The sequence below is a fragment of the Oncorhynchus masou genome, chromosome 12, assembly GCF_036934945.1.
Source record: "Oncorhynchus masou masou isolate Uvic2021 chromosome 12, UVic_Omas_1.1, whole genome shotgun sequence".
Taxonomy (NCBI): domain Eukaryota; kingdom Metazoa; phylum Chordata; class Actinopteri; order Salmoniformes; family Salmonidae; genus Oncorhynchus; species Oncorhynchus masou.
The window spans coordinates 2,438,917-2,458,785 of NC_088223.1; the positions used below are offsets into that span (position 1 = coordinate 2,438,917).

Consider the following 19,869-nt stretch of genomic DNA (forward strand, 5'->3'; position numbering starts at 1 on the left):
GGTATCAGTCCCATAGGTATCTATTAGACATGACCAGCTCTTCACACTGGTATCAGTCCCATAGGTATCTATTAGACATGACCAGCTCTTCACACTGGTATCAGTCCCATAGGTATCTATTAGACATGACCAGCTCTTCACACTGGTATCAGTCCCATAGATATCTATTAGACATGACCAGCTCTTCACACTGGTATCAGTCCCATAGGTATCTATTAGACATGACCAGCTCTTCACACTGGTATCAGTCCCATAGGTATCTATTAGACATGACCAGCTCTTCACACTGGTATCAGTCCCATAGGTATCTATTAGACATGACCAGCTCTTCACACTGGTATCAGTCCCATAGGTATCTATTAGACATGACCAGCTCTTCACACTGGTATCAGTCCCATAGGTATCTATTAGACATGACCAGCTCTTCACACTGGTATCAGTCCCATAGGTATCTATTAGACATGACCAGCTCTTCACACTGGTATCAGTCCCATAGATAACTATTAGACATGACCAGCTCTTCACACTGGTATCAGTCCCATAGATAACTATTAGACATGACCAGCTCTTCACACTGGTATCAGTCCCATAGATAACTATTAGACATGACCAGCTCTTCACACTGGTATCAGTCCCACAGGTATCTATTAGACATGACCAGCTCTTCACACTGGTATCAGTCCCATAGGTATCTATTAGACATGACCAGCTCTTCCACACTGGTATCAGTCCCATAGATAACTATTAGACATGACCAGCTCTTCACACTGGTATCAGTCCCATAGGTATCTATTAGACATGACCAGCTCTTCACACTGGTATCAGTCCCATAGGTATCTATTAGACATGACCAGCTCTTCACACTGGTATCAGTCCCATAGGTATCTATTAGACATGACCAGCTCTTCACACTGGTATCAGTCCCATAGATAACTATTAGACATGACCAGCTCTTCACACTGGTATCAGTCCCATAGATAACTATTAGACATGACCAGCTCTTCACACTGGTATCAGTCCCATAGATAACTATTAGACATGACCAGCTCTTCACACTGGTATCAGTCCCATAGGTATCTATTAGACATGACCAGCTCTTCCACACTGGTATCAGTCCCATAGATAACTATTAGACATGACCAGCTCTTCACACTGGTATCAGTCCCATAGGTATCTATTAGACATGACCAGCTCTTCACACTGGTATCAGTCCCATAGGTATCTATTAGACATGACCAGCTCTTCACACTGGTATCAGTCCCATAGGTATCTATTAGACATGACCAGCTCTTCACACTGGTATCAGTCCCATAGGTATCTATTAGACATGACCAGCTCTTCACACTGGTATCAGTCCCATAGGTATCTATTAGACATGACCAGCTCTTCACACTGGTATCAGTCCCATAGATATCTATTAGACATGACCAGCTCTTCACACTGGTATCAGTCCCATAGATAACTATTAGACATGACCAGCTCTTCACACTGGTATCAGTCCCATAGATAACTATTAGACATGACCAGCTCTTCACACTGGTATCAGTCCCATAGGTATCTATTAGACATGACCAGCTCTTCCACACTGGTATCAGTCCCATAGGTATCTATTAGACATGACCAGCTCTTCACACTGGTATCAGTCCCATAGATAACTATTAGACATGACCAGCTCTTCACACTGGTATCAGTCCCATAGGTATCTATTAGACATGACCAGCTCTTCACACTGGTATCAGTCCCATAGATAACTATTAGACATGACCAGCTCTTCACACTGGTATCAGTCCCATAGATAACTATTAGACATGACCAGCTCTTCACACTGGTATCAGTCCCATAGATAACTATTAGACATGACCAGCTCTTCACACTGGTATCAGTCCCATAGGTATCTATTAGACATGACCAGCTCTTCCACACTGGTATCAGTCCCATAGATAACTATTAGACATGACCAGCTCTTCACACTGGTATCAGTCCCATAGGTATCTATTAGACATGACCAGCTCTTCACACTGGTATCAGTCCCATAGGTATCTATTAGACATGACCAGCTCTTCACACTGGTATCAGTCCCATAGGTATCTATTAGACATGACCAGCTCTTCACACTGGTATCAGTCCCATAGGTATCTATTAGACATGACCAGCTCTTCACACTGGTATCAGTCCCATAGATATCTATTAGACATGACCAGCTCTTCACACTGGTATCAGTCCCATAGGTATCTATTAGACATGACCAGCTCTTCACACTGGTATCAGTCCCATAGGTATCTATTAGACATGACCAGCTCTTCACACTGGTATCAGTCCCATAGGTATCTATTAGACATGACCAGCTCTTCACACTGGTATCAGTCCCATAGGTATCTATTAGACATGACCAGCTCTTCACACTGGTATCAGTCCCATAGGTATCTATTAGACATGACCAGCTCTTCACACTGGTATCAGTCCCATAGGTATCTATTAGACATGACCAGCTCTTCACACTGGTATCAGTCCCATAGGTATCTATTAGACATGACCAGCTCTTCACACTGGTATCAGTCCCATAGGTATCTATTAGACATGACCAGCTCTTCACACTGGTATCAGTCCCATAGGTATCTATTAGACATGACCAGCTCTTCACACTGGTATCAGTCCCATAGGTATCTATTAGACATGACCAGCTCTTCACACTGGTATCAGTCCCATAGGTATCTATTAGACATGACCAGCTCTTCACACTGGTATCAGTCCCATAGGTATCTATTAGACATGACCAGCTCTTCACACTGGTATCAGTCCCATAGGTATCTATTAGACATGACCAGCTCTTCACACTGGTATCAGTCCCATAGGTATCTATTAGACATGACCAGCTCTTCACACTGGTATCAGTCCCATAGATATCTATTAGACATGACCAGCTCTTCACACTGGTATCAGTCCCATAGGTATCTATTAGACATGACCAGCTCTTCACACTGGTATCAGTCCCATAGGTATCTATTAGACATGACCAGCTCTTCACACTGGTATCAGTCCCATAGGTATCTATTAGACATGACCAGCTCTTCACACTGGTATCAGTCCCATAGGTATCTATTAGACATGACCAGCTCTTCACACTGGTATCAGTCCCATAGGTATCTATTAGACATGACCAGCTCTTCACACTGGTATCAGTCCCATAGGTATCTATTAGACATGACCAGCTCTTCACACTGGTATCAGTCCCACATAGATAACTATTAGACATGACCAGCTCTTCACACTGGTATCAGTCCCATAGATAACTATTAGACATGACCAGCTCTTCACACTGGTATCAGTCCCCCATAGATAACTATTAGACATGACCAGCTCTTCACACTGGTATCAGTCCCACATAGATAACTATTAGACATGACCAGCTCTTCACACTGGTATCAGTCCCACATAGATAACTATTAGACATGACCAGCTCTTCACACTGGTATCAGTCCCATAGATATCTATTAGACATGACCAGCTCTTCACACTGGTATCAGTCCCATAGATAACTATTAGACATGACCAGCTCTTCACACTGGTATCAGTCCCATAGATATCTATTAGACATGACCAGCTCTTCACACTGGTATCAGTCCCATAGATAACTATTAGACATGACCAGCTCTTCACACTGGTATCAGTCCCATAGATAACTATTAGACATGACCAGCTCTTCACACTGGTATCAGTCCCATAGATAACTATTAGACATGACCAGCTCTTCACACTGGTATCAGTCCCATAGATAACTATTAGACATGACCAGCTCTTCACACTGGTATCAGTCCCATAGATATCTATTAGACATGACCAGCTCTTCACACTGGTATCAGTCCCATAGATAACTATTAGACATGACCAGCTCTTCACACTGGTATCAGTCCCATAGATAACTATTAGACATGACCAGCTCTTCACACTGGTATCAGTCCCATAGATAACTATTAGACATGACCAGCTCTTCCACACTGGTATCAGTCCCATAGATAACTATTAGACATGACCAGCTCTTCACACTGGTATCAGTCCCACATAGATAACTATTAGACATGACCAGCTCTTCACACTGGTATCAGTCCCATAGATAACTATTAGACATGACCAGCTCTTCACACTGGTATCTCAGTCCCATAGATAACTATTAGACATGACCAGCTCTTCACACTGGTATCAGTCCCATAGATAACTATTAGACATGACCAGCTCTTCACACTGGTATCTCAGTCCCATAGATAACTATTAGACATGACCAGCTCTTCACACTGGTATCAGTCCCATAGATAACTATTAGACATGACCAGCTCTTCACACTGGTATCAGTCCCATAGATAACTATTAGACATGACCAGCTCTTCACACTGGTATCTCAGTCCCATAGATAACTATTAGACATGACCAGCTCTTCACACTGGTATCAGTCCCATAGATAACTATTAGACATGACCAGCTCTTCACACTGGTATCTCAGTCCCATAGATAACTATTAGACATGACCAGCTCTTCACACTGGTATCAGTCCCATAGATAACTATTAGACATGACCAGCTCTTCACAGTGGTATCAGTCCCATAGATAACTATTAGACATGACCAGCTCTCCACACTGGTATCAGTCCCACATAGATAACTATTAGACATGACCAGCTCTTCACACTGGTATCAGTCCCATAGATAACTATTAGACATGACCAGCTCTTCACACTGGTATCAGTGCCATAGATAACTATTAGACATGACCAGCTCTTCCACACTGGTATCAGTCCCATAGATAACTATTAGACATGACCAGCTCTTCCACACTGGTATCAGTCCCATAGATAACTATTAGACATGACCAGCTCTTCACACTGGTATCAGTCCCATAGATAACTATTAGACATGACCAGCTCTTCCACACTGGTATCAGTCCCATAGATAACTATTAGACATGACCAGCTCTTCACACTGGTATCAGTCCCATAGATAACTATTAGACATGACCAGCTCTTCACACTGGTATCAGTCCCACATAGATAACTATTAGACATGACCAGCTCTTCACACTGGTATCAGTCCCATAGATAACTATTAGACATGACCAGCTCTTCACACTGGTATCCGTCCCATAGATAACTATTAGACATGACCAGCTCTTCACACTGGTATCCGTCCCATAGATAACTATTAGACATGACCAGCTCTTCCACACTGGTATCAGTCCCATAGATAACTATTAGACATGACCAGCTCTTCCACACTGGTATCAGTCCCATAGATAACTATTAGACATGACCAGCTCTTCACACTGGTATCAGTCCCATAGATAACTATTAGACATGACCAGCTCTTCACACTGGTATCAGTCCCATAGATAACTATTAGACATGACCAGCTCTTCACACTGGTATCAGTCCCATAGATAACTATTAGACATGACCAGCTCTTCCACACTGGTATCAGTCCCACATAGATAACTATTAGACATGACCAGCTCTTCACACTGGTATCAGTCCCATAGATAACTATTAGACATGACCAGCTCTTCACACTGGTATCAGTCCCATAGATAACTATTAGACATGACCAGCTCTTCACACTGGTATCAGTCCCCCATAGATAACTATTAGACATGACCAGCTCTTCACACTGGTATCAGTCCCCCATAGATAACTATTAGACATGACCAGCTCTTCACACTGGTATCAGTCCCACATAGATAACTATTAGACATGACCAGCTCTTCACACTGGTATCAGTCCCATAGATAACTATTAGACATGACCAGCTCTTCACACTGGTATCAGTCCCATAGATAACTATTAGACATGACCAGCTCTTCACACTGGTATCAGTCCCCCATAGATAACTATTAGACATGACCAGCTCTTCACACTGGTATCAGTCCCCCATAGATAACTATTAGACATGACCAGCTCTTCACACTGGTATCAGTCCCACATAGATAACTATTAGACATGACCAGCTCTTCACACTGGTATCAGTCCCATAGATAACTATTAGACATGACCAGCTCTTCACACTGGTATCAGTCCCACATAGATAACTATTAGACATGACCAGCTCTTCCACACTGGTATCAGTCCCATAGATAACTATTAGACATGACCAGCTCTTCACACTGGTATCAGTCCCACATAGATAACTATTAGACATGACCAGCTCTTCACACTGGTATCAGTCCCATAGATAACTATTAGACATGACCAGCTCTTCCACACTGGTATCAGTCCCACATAGATAACTATTAGACATGACCAGCTCTTCCACACTGGTATCAGTCCCATAGATAACTATTAGACATGACCAGCTCTTCACACTGGTATCAGTCCCATAGATAACTATTAGACATGACGTTATGACAGTCCGTTCCACTGGTTGATAAGGACGTCTCTAATGAGACCTTCATCGGTGATCTTGTATCGGTTCAGGTACAGTCAAGGGGTATTGCTGCAGCCTCAGACAATAGATTCAGGTACAGTCAAGGGGTATTGCTGCAGCCTCAGACAATAGATTCAGGTACAGTCAAGGGGTATTGTTTCAGCCTCAGACAATAGGTTCAGGTACAGTCAAGGGGTATTGTTTCAGCCTCAGACAATAGGTTCAGGTACAGTCAAGGGGTATTGCTGCAGCCTCAGACAATAGATTCAGGTACAGTCAAGGGGTATTGTTTCAGCCTCAGACAATAGGTTCAGGTACAGTCAGGGGGTATTGCTGCAGCCTCAGACAATAGGTTCAGGTACAGTCAGGGGGTATTGCTGCAGCCTCAGACAATAGGTTCAGGTACAGTCAAGGGGTATTGCTGCAGCCTCAGACAATAGATTCAGGTACAGTCAAGGGGTATTGTTTCAGCCTCAGACAATAGGTTCAGGTACAGTCAGGGGGTATTGCTGCAGCCTCAGACAATAGGTTCAGGTACAGTCAGGGGGTATTGCTGCAGCCTCAGACAATAGGTTCAGGTACAGTCAAGGGGTATTGCTGCAGCCTCAGACAATAGATTCAGGTACAGTCAAGGGGTATTGTTTCAGCCTCAGACAATAGGTTCAGGTACAGTCAAGGGGTATTGCTGCAGCCTCAGACAATAGATTCTCATAACCTGTAACGAATGAAACAAAAAAAGTGAAAGTAACATGTCCTGGTTTCAAGAGAAATTGATATTTCACATAGATTTCCCCTCAGTAAGCTTGTCCTGATTCTCAGTAAAACGTTGGACATTACACCCTAGATATTCCTAATATGATGACTGAGGTGTACCACATAGAAGCTTATCAGGTTCTGATCATCTTACAATGCTTCTTCACCCGAGATTGACCCCCGATTGCCGATCAATCAGTTCTTAATTCTCCAGGCGTAGCTTTGTCATCACCATGGACAACCTTGCAGTGACTGACACGTGTCCATCATGGATTTTCCCTGGACTTTTACTGCTGACCTCGTTATAAGGAAAAACTTGATAAGGACCTTCCCATTTTGGCCCTAATGTGTCGGTCACATGTTTTGTTTACCATCACCCAGTGTCCTGGCACTACGTCATGTCCCCCCCCTCGGGAGTTATTCCCCACTAGAGAGTTGTATGCAATAGTTAAGCATTGTGTCACTCATAAAGTGAACGTCTGCTTTTCTGAAATATAACGTGTCTGCTATTATCACCTTGTCCATTGTAGTAACTACCGTAACTATACCCACATCCCATAGATTATTTACTCACTACTATAGTAGTGTCCATAACTTCCTGTTCAACTGTACCCATGTCCCATAGATCTTTACTCACTACTATAGTAGTGTCCATAACTTCCTGTTCAACTATACCCATGTCCCATAGATCTTTACTCACTACTATAGTAGTGTCCATAACTTCCTGCTCAACTATACCCACATCCCATAGATCTTTACTCACTACTATAGTAGCGTCCATAGCTTCCTTACTAATGGGATATTGTTTTGTTCAAGGTGGGACAACACCTGTCAAGCTCACTGGTTCCATATCAAAGGTTCCACACTAATTTGTCTTTGTAGTCCTAATAGCAGGGATCTGAACTGTAGATCCCTGCAGTTGTCTAATTTCCCTTCAGAAATGTTCGCTGTAGTGTCAAGTTGCATAATAACATATAAATGGGTTGTTTTAAATGAGCCTATCCACACCCCTGCATCAATCTTCATCGGACCAATATAAATTGATAATGGTTTGGTTTGTTTCATATGTCTCTCCTCCACTCCTGTCGTTCTCTTGCCCGTGTACTGAGGACATATGTTTTTGCATATGTCATGACGTTGGCCTGGGGGGTTGGTTTATGACAGTCATAAATACCTCTTCCACCTCCCTTTTTCCTCTCTCTACCCTACTGAGGTTACATTTTCAAAAACCCTTGGTTAACATAGAGATTCTGGGAACATCAGAATCTCCCTTCCTATATAAAGCCTTGACGACAATGTAACCTCCTGTTCCGAGGATGACGGTCCGATGTCAGAATGGTTCAGATAATAACTACAGAACGAAGCCAACATTTATTTATTTTATTTTATTGTACCTTTATTTTACTAGGCAGGTCAGTTATGAACAAAATATTATTTTCAATGATGGCCTAGGAACAGTGGGTTAACTGCCTGTTCAGGGGCAGAACAACAGATTTTTACCTCGTCAGCTCGGGGGATTTGAACTTGCAACCTTTCGGTTACTAGTCCAACGCTCTAACCACTAGGCTACCCTGCCGTATGAACTTTGAACTCTTATTCACTACAGAAGTGATACCTCCTAGCCGTTGAGTTAGCAACAGCAACTGCAAACGAGAGTTAGGAAGGAACAGACAGAGTATCCCGTCTATCACACAATTACATTTACATTTAAGTCATTTAGCAGATGCTCTTATCCAGAGCGACTTACAAATTGGTGAATTCACCTTATGACATCCAGTGGAACAGCCACTTTACAATAGTGCATCTAAATCATTTAAGGGGGGTGAGAAGGATTACTTTATCCTATCCTAGGTATTCCTTAAAGAGGTGGGGTTTCAGGTGTCTCCGGAAGGTGGTGATTGACTCCGCTGTCCTGGCGTCGTGAGGGAGTTTGTTCCACCATTGGGGGGCCAGAGCAGCGAACAGTTTTGACTGGGCTGAGCGGGAACTGTACTTCCTCAGTGGTAGGGAGGCGAGCAGGCCAGAGGTGGATGAACGCAGTGCCCTTGTTTGGGTGTAGGGCCTGATCAGAGCCTGGAGGTACTGCGGTGCCATTCCCCTCACAGCTCCGTAGGCAAGCACCATGGTCTTGTAGCGGATGCGAGCTTCAACTGGAAGCCAGTGGAGAGAGCGGAGGAGCGGGGTGACGTGAGAGAACTTGTGAAGGTTGAACAATGACGTTACTACAACGAATCCAATCTACCACCAGGGACATTCTTCAAAGGACTCGGTTGGGCAACACGGCCTTCCATCTACCACCAACCTACTGAAGCGCAGCTCAGAGTAAATATTTATTGCATTTTCTTGCATAAGATACTGTATTTATGATAGCACAGCTTCGCCCTTTGTTTCTCAGTCTTCCCGCTCTTTCACTCAAACCCAGTCCTTTTCTTTTGTGTAACAAGCTGTCATATCTGTTCCGCCCGCAGGGATGTTTTCCTTTGACTTAATTTGTAATCGAAGTTTAATTAATTCTGTGTGACTAGGTAGGTATTTAGTAAATAAATAATGAAACCCAATATTGTATTGCTGATTCAGCTTGTTAGCCAGGGTTCGTACAGAATTTAAATGTAAAATATTACGAGATTTTTAAGAGTTTATTCGGAAGATAACAGCTCTATAAATATGATTTTGCGGTGCCCCGACTCTCTAGTTAATTACATTTTACATGATTAGCTCAATCAGGTAATATTAATTATGGAGAAATGATTTTATAGAATTGCATGTCATATCACTTAATCCGGCATAGCCAAAGACACAACACAAGATACAATAACTTCAGCACCCGTATCTACTGAAACGTTATTAACCATCATGTTCACTTTATATTCCATCTGATTTTCATATGTACGCCAGCTGAGATGGGACGTAAAGAGGGGAGTCTGTCAGTTTACCTCCACAGCATCTAGCAACCTCTGCAGCTGAGATGGGGAGAGCTTCTTACATTTCTGCATCAACAAAGTCATTGGGGCTGTTGTCTTGATTCCATTTTCCCTTCAAAGGACCCATCTTCTCCTGGCCACTTCTCATAAAATCACTTTTCCGACATTCTCGTTGCCACAGTGACCAGAAATCCCATAATAATGACATACACCAGGTTTCTCTTCTCCTGAACGAATGATGTTGTTTGGTTTCACTGGGAAACCTGCACAACTCTGCCAGTCGGTTTATTATATTGATTGATGTCTCTGTCCTGTCGACGTCGCCGTAGTTTCCCAGTCATTAGTTGTGGAAACGTTTTTCGCACATCATCATGTGTGGATTGCGTAGGCTGATGAGTGATTGCCCCATTTTTCTGGGAGGAATTTAGTGGGTCTTCATCTCCCCCATGTCAGATAATCCACTGTGTCTAACCACCTCTGATCTAAACCCTTCTACAAATTCAACAAACGGTTATTTCAGTTTTTGAACACGTTTTGGTTCTCTCTCCCCAATTGGTGGTTTCAATGGTCAGACCGTTAAGGAAAACCGTGCATGGCTCTCCGTCCATCACCCACATCTTGCTCTTCACCACCCACAGCTCCTCCCTAACCCTGAGTCCTGTGATATTGTGTGTGATTTAAATGCCATTGTTGTCCAAAAAACCTACCTGTAAGCCACAAATAATGTATAATTATTTTAAATTTGTCTCTTCATATAGGGCAGACTATATTTAACACTGCGATGACAGGAAGTTTACTGACTAATCTCTCCCTGCACACGGAACACAATTACTGGAGTTATTTAGTCTCTACACCCAGGCATACCCCACCAGAGGTCTGTTTAAACTACTAGCACACAGCTCAGACACCCATACATACCCTACAAGACATGCCACCTGAGGTCTGTTTAAACTACTAGCACACAGCTCAGACACCCAGTCATACCCCACAAGACATGCCACCAGAGGTCTGTTTAAACTACTAGCACACAGCTCAGACACCCAAACATACCCCACAAGACATGCCACCAGAGGTCTCTTCACAGTCCCCAAGTCCAGAACAGACTATGGGAAGTGCACAGTACTACATGACTACATGGAACTCTATTCCACAGTACTACATAGAGCCATGACTACATGGAACTCTATTCCACAGTACTACATAGAGCCATGACTACATGGAACTCTATTCCACAGTACTACATAGAGCTACATGGAACTCTATTCCACAGTACTACATAGAGCTACATGGAACTCTATTCCACAGTACTACATAGAGCTACATGGAACTCTATTCCACAGTACTACATAGAGCTACATGGAACTCTATTCCACAGTACTACATAGAGCCATGACTACATGGAACTCTATTCCACAGTACTACATAGAGCCATGACTACATGGAACTCTATTCCACAGTACCACATAGAGCCATGACTACATGGAACTCTATTCCACAGTATTACATAGAGCCATGACTACATGTAACTCTATTCCACAGTACTACATAGAGCCATGACTACATGTAACTCTATTCCACAGTACTACATAGAGCCATGACTACATGGAACTCTATTCCACAGTACTACATAGAGCCATGACTACATGGAACTCTATTCCACAGTACCACATAGAGCCATGACTACATGGAACTCTATTCCACAGTACTACATAGAGCCATGACTACATGGAACTCTATTCCACAGTACTACATAGAGCCATGACTACATGGAACTCTATTCCACAGTACTACATAGAGCCATGACTACATGGAACTCTATTCCACAGTACTACATAGAGCCATGACGACATGGAACTCTATTCCACAGTACTACATAGAGCCATGACTACATGGAACTCTATTCCACAGTACTACATAGAGCCATGACTACATGGAACTCTATTCTACAGTACTACATAGAGCCATGACTACATGGAACTCTATTCCACAGTACTATATAGAGCCATGACTACATGGAACTCTATTCCACAGTACTATATAGAGCCATGACTACATGGAACTCTATTCCACAGTACTACATAGAGCCATGACTACATGGAACTCTATTCCACAGTACTACATAGAGCCATGACGACATGGAACTCTATTCCACAGTACTACATAGAGCCATGACTACATGGAACTCTATTCCACATCAGGTAACTGATGCAGCAGGAGAATCAGATTTAAAAAACAGATAAAAATACACCTTATGGAACAGCGGGGGACTGTGTGAAGAAACACACACACTCTCTACACACGTACACATGGATGTTGTATTGTAGAGTAGTGGCCTGAGGGATCACACTGTGTTATGTGATGTTGTGTGTAACCATATCAATGTTGGACCCCAGGAAGAGGAATGGGGATCCGTAATACATCTAATCGACCATTCCAGGTGCAGGCTGGTAATGCTTTCACAAGCTGATACAACTAGTTTAACCTAGGCCCAGTCGTATGGTGTTTTACACTATAACAGGTGAATGTGGAACCATTTTTGTGCCCTCTTGAGTATCATGTACCATATTCTTCAATTCTGAATTAAATAGTTGTGAACCTGTAGAGATTTACCACTAGACATTTTGTTTGACGTTCTGTCTGCTAATGATTTCTTTCCCCCAGTCTGTTCCACCCTGATTACCATATCTACACGCTGGAGTAGTGTCAGAGAGAGAGAGGCTCTGCCCCATCCATCTGTATGTGGGAGGCCAAGGCCTATTTGTTCGAGTGATTGTCTAGGAGTGTGTTTAGACGGTAACCATCTAGGAGTGTGTTTAGACGGTAACCATCTAGGAGTGTGTTTAGACGGTAACCATCTAGGAGTGTGTTTAGACGGTAACCATCTAGGAGTGTGTTTAGACGGTAACCATCTAGGAGTGTGTTTAGACGGTAACCATCTAGGAGTGTGTTTAGACGGTAACCATCTAGGAGTGTGTTTAGACGGTAACCATCTAGGAGTGTGTCTGTAAATTGGCCCTGTGTGTTGACAGCACTCTGCCAGACCTCACCCTGGGCATTCTGCTGGAGTCACCAAGGACACCTCTCTACCTCTCTCCTCTACTCCTTTCCGCCCCTCCACCCTTCCTGGCGACCAGTTTGTCCGCTTCACCTCAGAGAGAACAGCTGTTTTAGAAACCTAACTGAACCATGCACACACATATCTCACTTTGTGTGTGTGAGCAGTTAATTAAATACAATTACCACAGTCCTCATTCTCATTCATTGTATTTTTTTTCCGTCATATATATATATATATACTGCTCAAAAAAAATAAAGGGAACACTAAAATAACATCCTAGATCTGAATGAATGAAATATTCGTATTAAATACTTTTTCTTTACATAGTTGAATGTGCTGACAACAAAATCACACAAAAATTATCAATGGAAATCAAATCTATCAACCCATGGAGGTCTGGATTTGGAGTCACATTCAAAATTAAAGTGGAAAACCACACTACAGGCTGATCCAACTTTGATGTAATGTCCTTAAAACAAGTCAAAATGAGGCTCATTACTGTGTGAGGCCTCCACGTGCCTGTGTGACCTCCCTACAACGCCTGGGCATGCTCCTGATGAGGTGGCGGATGGTCTCCTGAGGGATCTCCTCCCAGACCTGGACTAAAGCATCCGCCAACTCCTGGACAGTCTGTGGCGTTGGTGGATGGAGCGAGACATGATGTCCCAGATGTGCTCAATTGGATTCCGGTCTGGGGAACGTGCGGGCCAGTCCATAGCATCAATGCCTTCCTCTTGCAGGAACTGCTGACACACTCCAGCCACATGAGGTCTAGCATTGTCTTGCATTAGGAGGAACCCAGGGCCAACCGCACCAGCATATGGTCTCACAAGGGGTCTGAGGATCTCATCCCGGTACCTAATGGCAGTCAGGCTACCTCTGGCGAGCACATGGAGGGCTGTGCGGCCCCCCAAACCGGTCATGCTGGAGGATGTTGCAGGCAGCAGATTGTTCTCCCACGGCGTCTCCAGACTCTGTCACGTGCTCAGTGTGAACCTGCTTTCATCTGTGAAGAGCACAGGGCGCCAGTGGCGAATTTGCCAATCTTGGTGTTCTCTGGCAGATGCCAAACGTCTCGGGCCCTCATGGAGTCTGTTTCTGACCGTTTGAGCAGACACATGCACATTTTTGGCCTGCTGGAAGTCATTTTGCAGGGCTCTGGCAGTGCTTCTCCTTGCACAAAGGTGGAGGTAGCGGTCTTGCTGCTGGGTTGTTGCCCTCCTACGGCCTCCTCCACGTCTCCTGATGTACTGGCCTGTCTCCTGGTAGCGCCTCCATGCTCTGGACACTACGCTGACAGACACAGCAAACCTTCTTGCCACAGCTCTCATTGATGTGCCATCCTGGATGAGCTGCACTACCTGAGCCACTTGTGTGGGTTGTAGACTCCGTCTCATGCTACCACTAGAGTGAAAGCACCGCCAGCATTCAAAAGTGACCAAAACATCAGCCAGGAAGCATAGGAACTGAGAAGTGGTCTGTGGTCACCACCTGCAGAACCACTCCTTTATTGGGGGTGTCTTGCTATTTGCCTATAATTTCCACCTGTTGTCTATTCCATTTGCACAACAGCATGTGAAATGTATTGTCAATCAGTGTTGCTTCCTAAGTGGACAGTTTGATTTCACAGAAGTGTGATTGACTTGGAGTTACATTGTGTTGTATAAGTGTTCCCTTTATTTTTTTGAGCAGTGTATATTATATCTATGTTCATTTCATATTTCAGGTAAACAAGACTACAAGAAGACCAAGTCAGCTCTGAAGTTGACGAAGTTGAGGGCTGAGGCAAAGAAGAGTGCTCCTGGAATAAGGGTCTGTATGTCTCACCCTCCTTCATACCCTCCTCTCTGTGATGAAATGGTTTTATGCCCACTGGTCACGAACACACACACACACTCTAATCTCTATATTAAGAGTGTTCTATTTCTCTTTATGCATTTAAGCCATTTTCTTTCTAGAAGTATATCTATTAACTTCTATTTAACCGTTGAAAACACATTGAGACTTAGGTCTCATTTGCCCCGGGAACGATACAGAAAATGTAATTGTACACAATTTAAAACACAATGTTTTAAGGAGCATATATTATATAAACATGACTAATATTATTTAGCTCCTTTGTTAGCAGTAAGCTGTAGTTTAAAGTATAATCTGTTCAGGGTTTCTGTTAGCCGCTTTTGGCCCCCAGAAGTAGTGTTTTTTTTGTTTGTTTTTTTTTAAAAATATTTTTACTAGTGTTTTTTTATTTATTTATTTTTTATTATATGACTGTGTCGTCTGACTATCATTAAATGTGAAGACTTATTTTATCAAATCAATTCTCTGTGTAATAATAATATTTATTACATGATTAACTATTCATGTAAACTTTAACTAGGAAGTCGGCACCACGGGAAAATGTTTAGTCTGTTTTCCCGAATCTACTATTTTCATATCTTCTCGAGTCTTCTATTAATGTGTTATTATGACATCATCAGTTCTCATTACTGAACGTCGCAAACCCTTGGATATCTGTACAAAAATTATGAATTAGCAAAATACAAAATTGGCTTAATTATTAATTTACTAACTTACTAATCAAATCACAGAAATACATGAAACACACCCACAATTAGTATTACATAATACAAAGATAGTCCCAAGTGGATGAAACGGATATGATGACTTGGTAGACAAAGGGAAGGGGGTGTGGACCACTCGAGCGGGAAACTCAGAACGACACTCATAGAAATTGCTAATACCTTACAAGAATGACCGCTCATTCGAAAATAAATTGCAATTTACATATTTTACGAGTATTTGTCTTTTCTCTCTCTCTGGTCGCTGGTCCATCTGCTGGAGAGTATTGACAGAAAGGTGCGTTCCTCAGGAGTCACAGTCTATCGTGGTTGTTATATTGGATACTTCAGAGTACCATTCGGGAACTGTTCCTAGAATGGCTGCTTTTACTAAAGTATTTGAACAGTTGCAGTCTAAATAATTGTCCTTTTAGTTTGTAGATTTATTTTCCATTTCAACGTGGGAATGATCTCCACGTTCTCTGGTCTTGTCCTTTTGGTAGAGTTGTAGTGCCAACCATTTCAACATGTAGCTACCGCTTCATATCTTCTGGTCTTAAAACTTCAACCATTTTGCAACCTTAGTTTACACCGTGGTTTGCGTGGTCTGGTGTGAATTGCGTCACGTGGCCATTTTTTTTATACAACATTCAGAAGTAAACCTGACAGCTGGGAAATGTGCACTTTTAGAGGTTTAGTTGTGTGTTTCCTGGCCTACATGAGATCACCAAATGAAACACACTCGACATGACTGTCCCTTTAGTGTCCCAAATTATCAAAAATAATTAAATTATGGGGATTAAAGAGAAGCTGTTTGTTCTCTGTAGGCTCTCTCTCTCCGTGCTCTCTCTCTGTGCTCTCTCTCTGTGCTCTCTCTCCGTGCTCTCTCTCCGTGCTCTCTCTCCGTGCTCTCCCTCCGTGCTCTCCCTCCGTGCTCTCCCTCCGTGCTCTCCCTCCGTGCTCTCCCTCCGTGCTCTCCCTCCGTGCTCTCCCTCCGTGCTCTCCCTCCGTGCTCTCCCTCCGTGCTCTCCCTCCGTGCTCTCCCTCCGTGCTCTCCCTCCGTGCTCTCCCTCCGTGCTCTCCCTCCGTGCTCTCTCTCCGTGCTCTCTCTCCGTGCTCTCCCTCCGTGCTCTCCCTCCGTGCTCTCCCTCCGTGCTCTCCCTCCGTGCTCTCCCTCCGTGCTCTCCCTCCGTGCTCTCCCTCCGTGCTCTCCCTCCGTGCTCTCCCTCCGTGCTCTCCCTCCGTGCTCTCCCTCCGTGCTCTCCCTCCGTGCTCTCCCTCCGTGCTCTCCCTCCGTGCTCTCCCTCCGTGCTCTCTCTCCGTGCTCTCTCTCCGTGCTCTCCCTCCGTGCTCTCCCTCCGTGCTCTCCCTCCGTGCTCTCCCTCCGTGCTCTCCCTCCGTGCTCTCTCTCCGTGCTCTCCCTCCGTGCTCTCCCTCCGTGCTCTCCCTCCGTGCTCTCCCTCCGTGCTCTCCCTCCGTGCTCTCTCTCCGTGCTCTCCCTCCGTGCTCTCCCTCCGTGCTCTCCCTCTGCTCTCTCTCTGTGCTCTCCCTCCGTGCTCTCTCTCCGTGCTCTCCCTCCGTGCTCTCCCTCCGTGCTCTCCCTCCGTGCTCTCCCTCCGTGCTCTCCCTCCGTGCTCTCTCTCCGTGCTCTCCCTCCGTGCTCTCCCTCTGTGCTCTCCCTCTGTGCTCTCCCTCTGTGCTCTCCCTCCGTGCTCTCCCTCCGTGCTCTCCCTCCGTGCTCTCCCTCCGTGCTCTCCCTCCGTGCTCTCCCTCCGTGCTCTCCCTCCGTGCTCTCCCTCCGTGCTCTCCCTCCGTGCTCTCCCTCCGTGCTCTCTCTCCGTGCTCTCCCTCCGTGCTCTCTCTCCGTGCTCTCTCTGTGCTCTCCCTCTGTGCTCTCCCTCTGTGCTCTCCCTCTGTGCTCTCCCTCCGTGCTCTCCCTCCGTGCTCTCCCTCCGTGCTCTCTCCGTGCTCCATGGCAGCGAAGAGAGTTTCTAAGCAGGAATTTATGACTGTTGTAAAACCTGATGTGGGTGAGCAAAGGGGCTGGGGGGTGGGTCCACAGTTTACACCACCTTGTGACAACTGTTGCCAAAATGACCGAGAGGAAAAAAAACAAAACGTTACAAAATAATGCTTTTTATTCACTGATGAAAATACCAGTTGAAGTAAGTACAATTTTTTTGACCACCATGCTGATCTGTGTGTAGGTTCAATTGCATAATTAAATTGGCCTTTCGTTAGTAACCATCATGTATCTTATTTATCCAACACCACTATCACACACTCACAGCATACAGAGCCTGGGAGAGATTTCTCCTGTTGCTGCCGGAGTAGAACATGTGCAGCAATTCTAGATGCAGTCGCACGTTAACAGTTTTCATTTTTTTTTTAATAACCGCGATTTTTCAATTTCTCAATTTCTCAGATAATTGAAGTGCGTCTCCCATTTCATAATTCAACAGTCTATCAGAGCGTCATCCACCACTACAAGGTTAGCTGGAGGCATTTTGAAAACATACTTAATTGAAACCTGAAAAGTTTTATTTCATCTTATCAGGCTATATACAAAATCGAACCATGGAAATGTGGAGGCAATTATTGTATAAAGACTTCGTTGTGTTTTAACGGGAAAACGTACAATTTATCCCACCGTTCTGCATAACAGTTTGTGCTTTTTCATCTGTGCAGTTTTGTGGAACAGTTTTCATATCAACAATGTTCATTTCTCAAAATCATTGTCACTTTGGTTAATCTGAAACATCTTAATTTAAAATAATAAAAAGTGAAGTCCTCCGTGTGGAAGATCCGTTGGCGACTAAAGAAAGGAGAGCAATTTTTTTGTTATTTATCAATCCGTATATTTGAGTTTAACCATAATATTTGTTGTTTAATTAGTTGCCTTTTTCTGGAGGATAACATTCATTGTAGCTTTGTATGGATTGTTTTTAGGAAAGGGTGATATGTTGAACAAAGTTTAATTTTCAGTTAATTGGAAACTGAGAAGTCTGAAGGCTGAGCCTTATAATCTACTGGCAAACCGATTTAATGTATGAGTGAAGCTTTTAATGAGAGGTTTAATGCTTTAATATTGTATAATTTAATAATTTCAGCCTCCCAAAATCATTCATTATATAACTGCATGTTTAATCCTGTCTGGTTTAGCATTCCAAATAAAATGAACTATTTTTTTGCTCATATGATTTAAAAAATGAGTTGTCTGGAGTAGGCAGTGCCATTAGTAAGTAAAGACCAAAGAGTTAATCATTCCATAAATAGACAATATTTTCTAGTTTACTTTGATACTGTAGTTATATCGATATCTGTGCATAAAGGCGTTTCCCGTATAACAGAAACAAAAAGATCCCACCATGTCGAACAAACAAATTGTCTGTCTGCATTTATAAAATGGTATTTCATGTTTCAATCTGCTATTACTTTCCTATGTAATTCATCCACATGATTGGTTGGATGGAAACCTGGTTATTAACAAATAAAGTAAAAAATGTGTTATTGTTTATTGTTATTATCATAATAGTACCAGTCCACAATGTGGCACAGCGCCAACACTCACTACCGAGTTCCAAACTACTAGAACTGTTCATCAGGAGCTCATTGCCACCACCTGTTGTGCTGATCACGGTTTCCTGGCAGAGGACAGCCAAGGACCCGATTGGTGCTGCCACCTGGGGATGGAAGTGTATCCTGGTGTTGCCTAACCGTGTGCTAACACGAAACTATCCTCATATCAAAACTGTGTGCTTGCGTGCGTATACTGTGCAACTTTTATATCACCACATCGCAGTGACTGAGCAGCCGCACACAAGCGGAAGATCACCATGTGGAATGCCAAGCGTCAGCTGGAGTGGTGTAAAGCTCGCCTCTATTGGACTCTGGAGCAGTGGAAACGCGTTCTCTGGAGTAATGAATCACGCTTCACCATCTGGCAGTCCGATGAACGAATGTTTGGCGGATGCCAGGAGAATGCTACCTGACCCTATGCATAGTGCCAACTGTAAAGTTTGAAGGAGGACAATGGCCTGGGGCTGTTTTTCATGGTACATGGGCGAGAGGACGGGACTGGGGGGGTACATGGGCAAGAGGACGGGACTGGGGGGGGTACATGGGCGAGGGACGGGGGGTACATGGGCGAGAGGACGGGGGGGGGGGCACATGGG

General features: G+C 43.9%; 1 protein-coding gene across 3 annotated transcripts in view; it reads left to right on the plus strand.

The window, feature by feature from the left end:
* The window catches only part of triqk (triple QxxK/R motif containing), an 82,017-nt gene that overhangs the window by 52,767 nt on the left and 9,381 nt on the right, over nucleotides 1-19,869 (plus strand). For all 3 annotated transcript variants that reach the window (XM_064979463.1, XM_064979462.1, XM_064979464.1), the window contains exon 3: nucleotides 14,863-14,948. In XM_064979463.1, coding sequence (XP_064835535.1) covers nucleotides 14,863-14,948 — 86 coding nt within the window. The remainder of the gene's footprint in view (nucleotides 1-14,862; nucleotides 14,949-19,869) is intronic.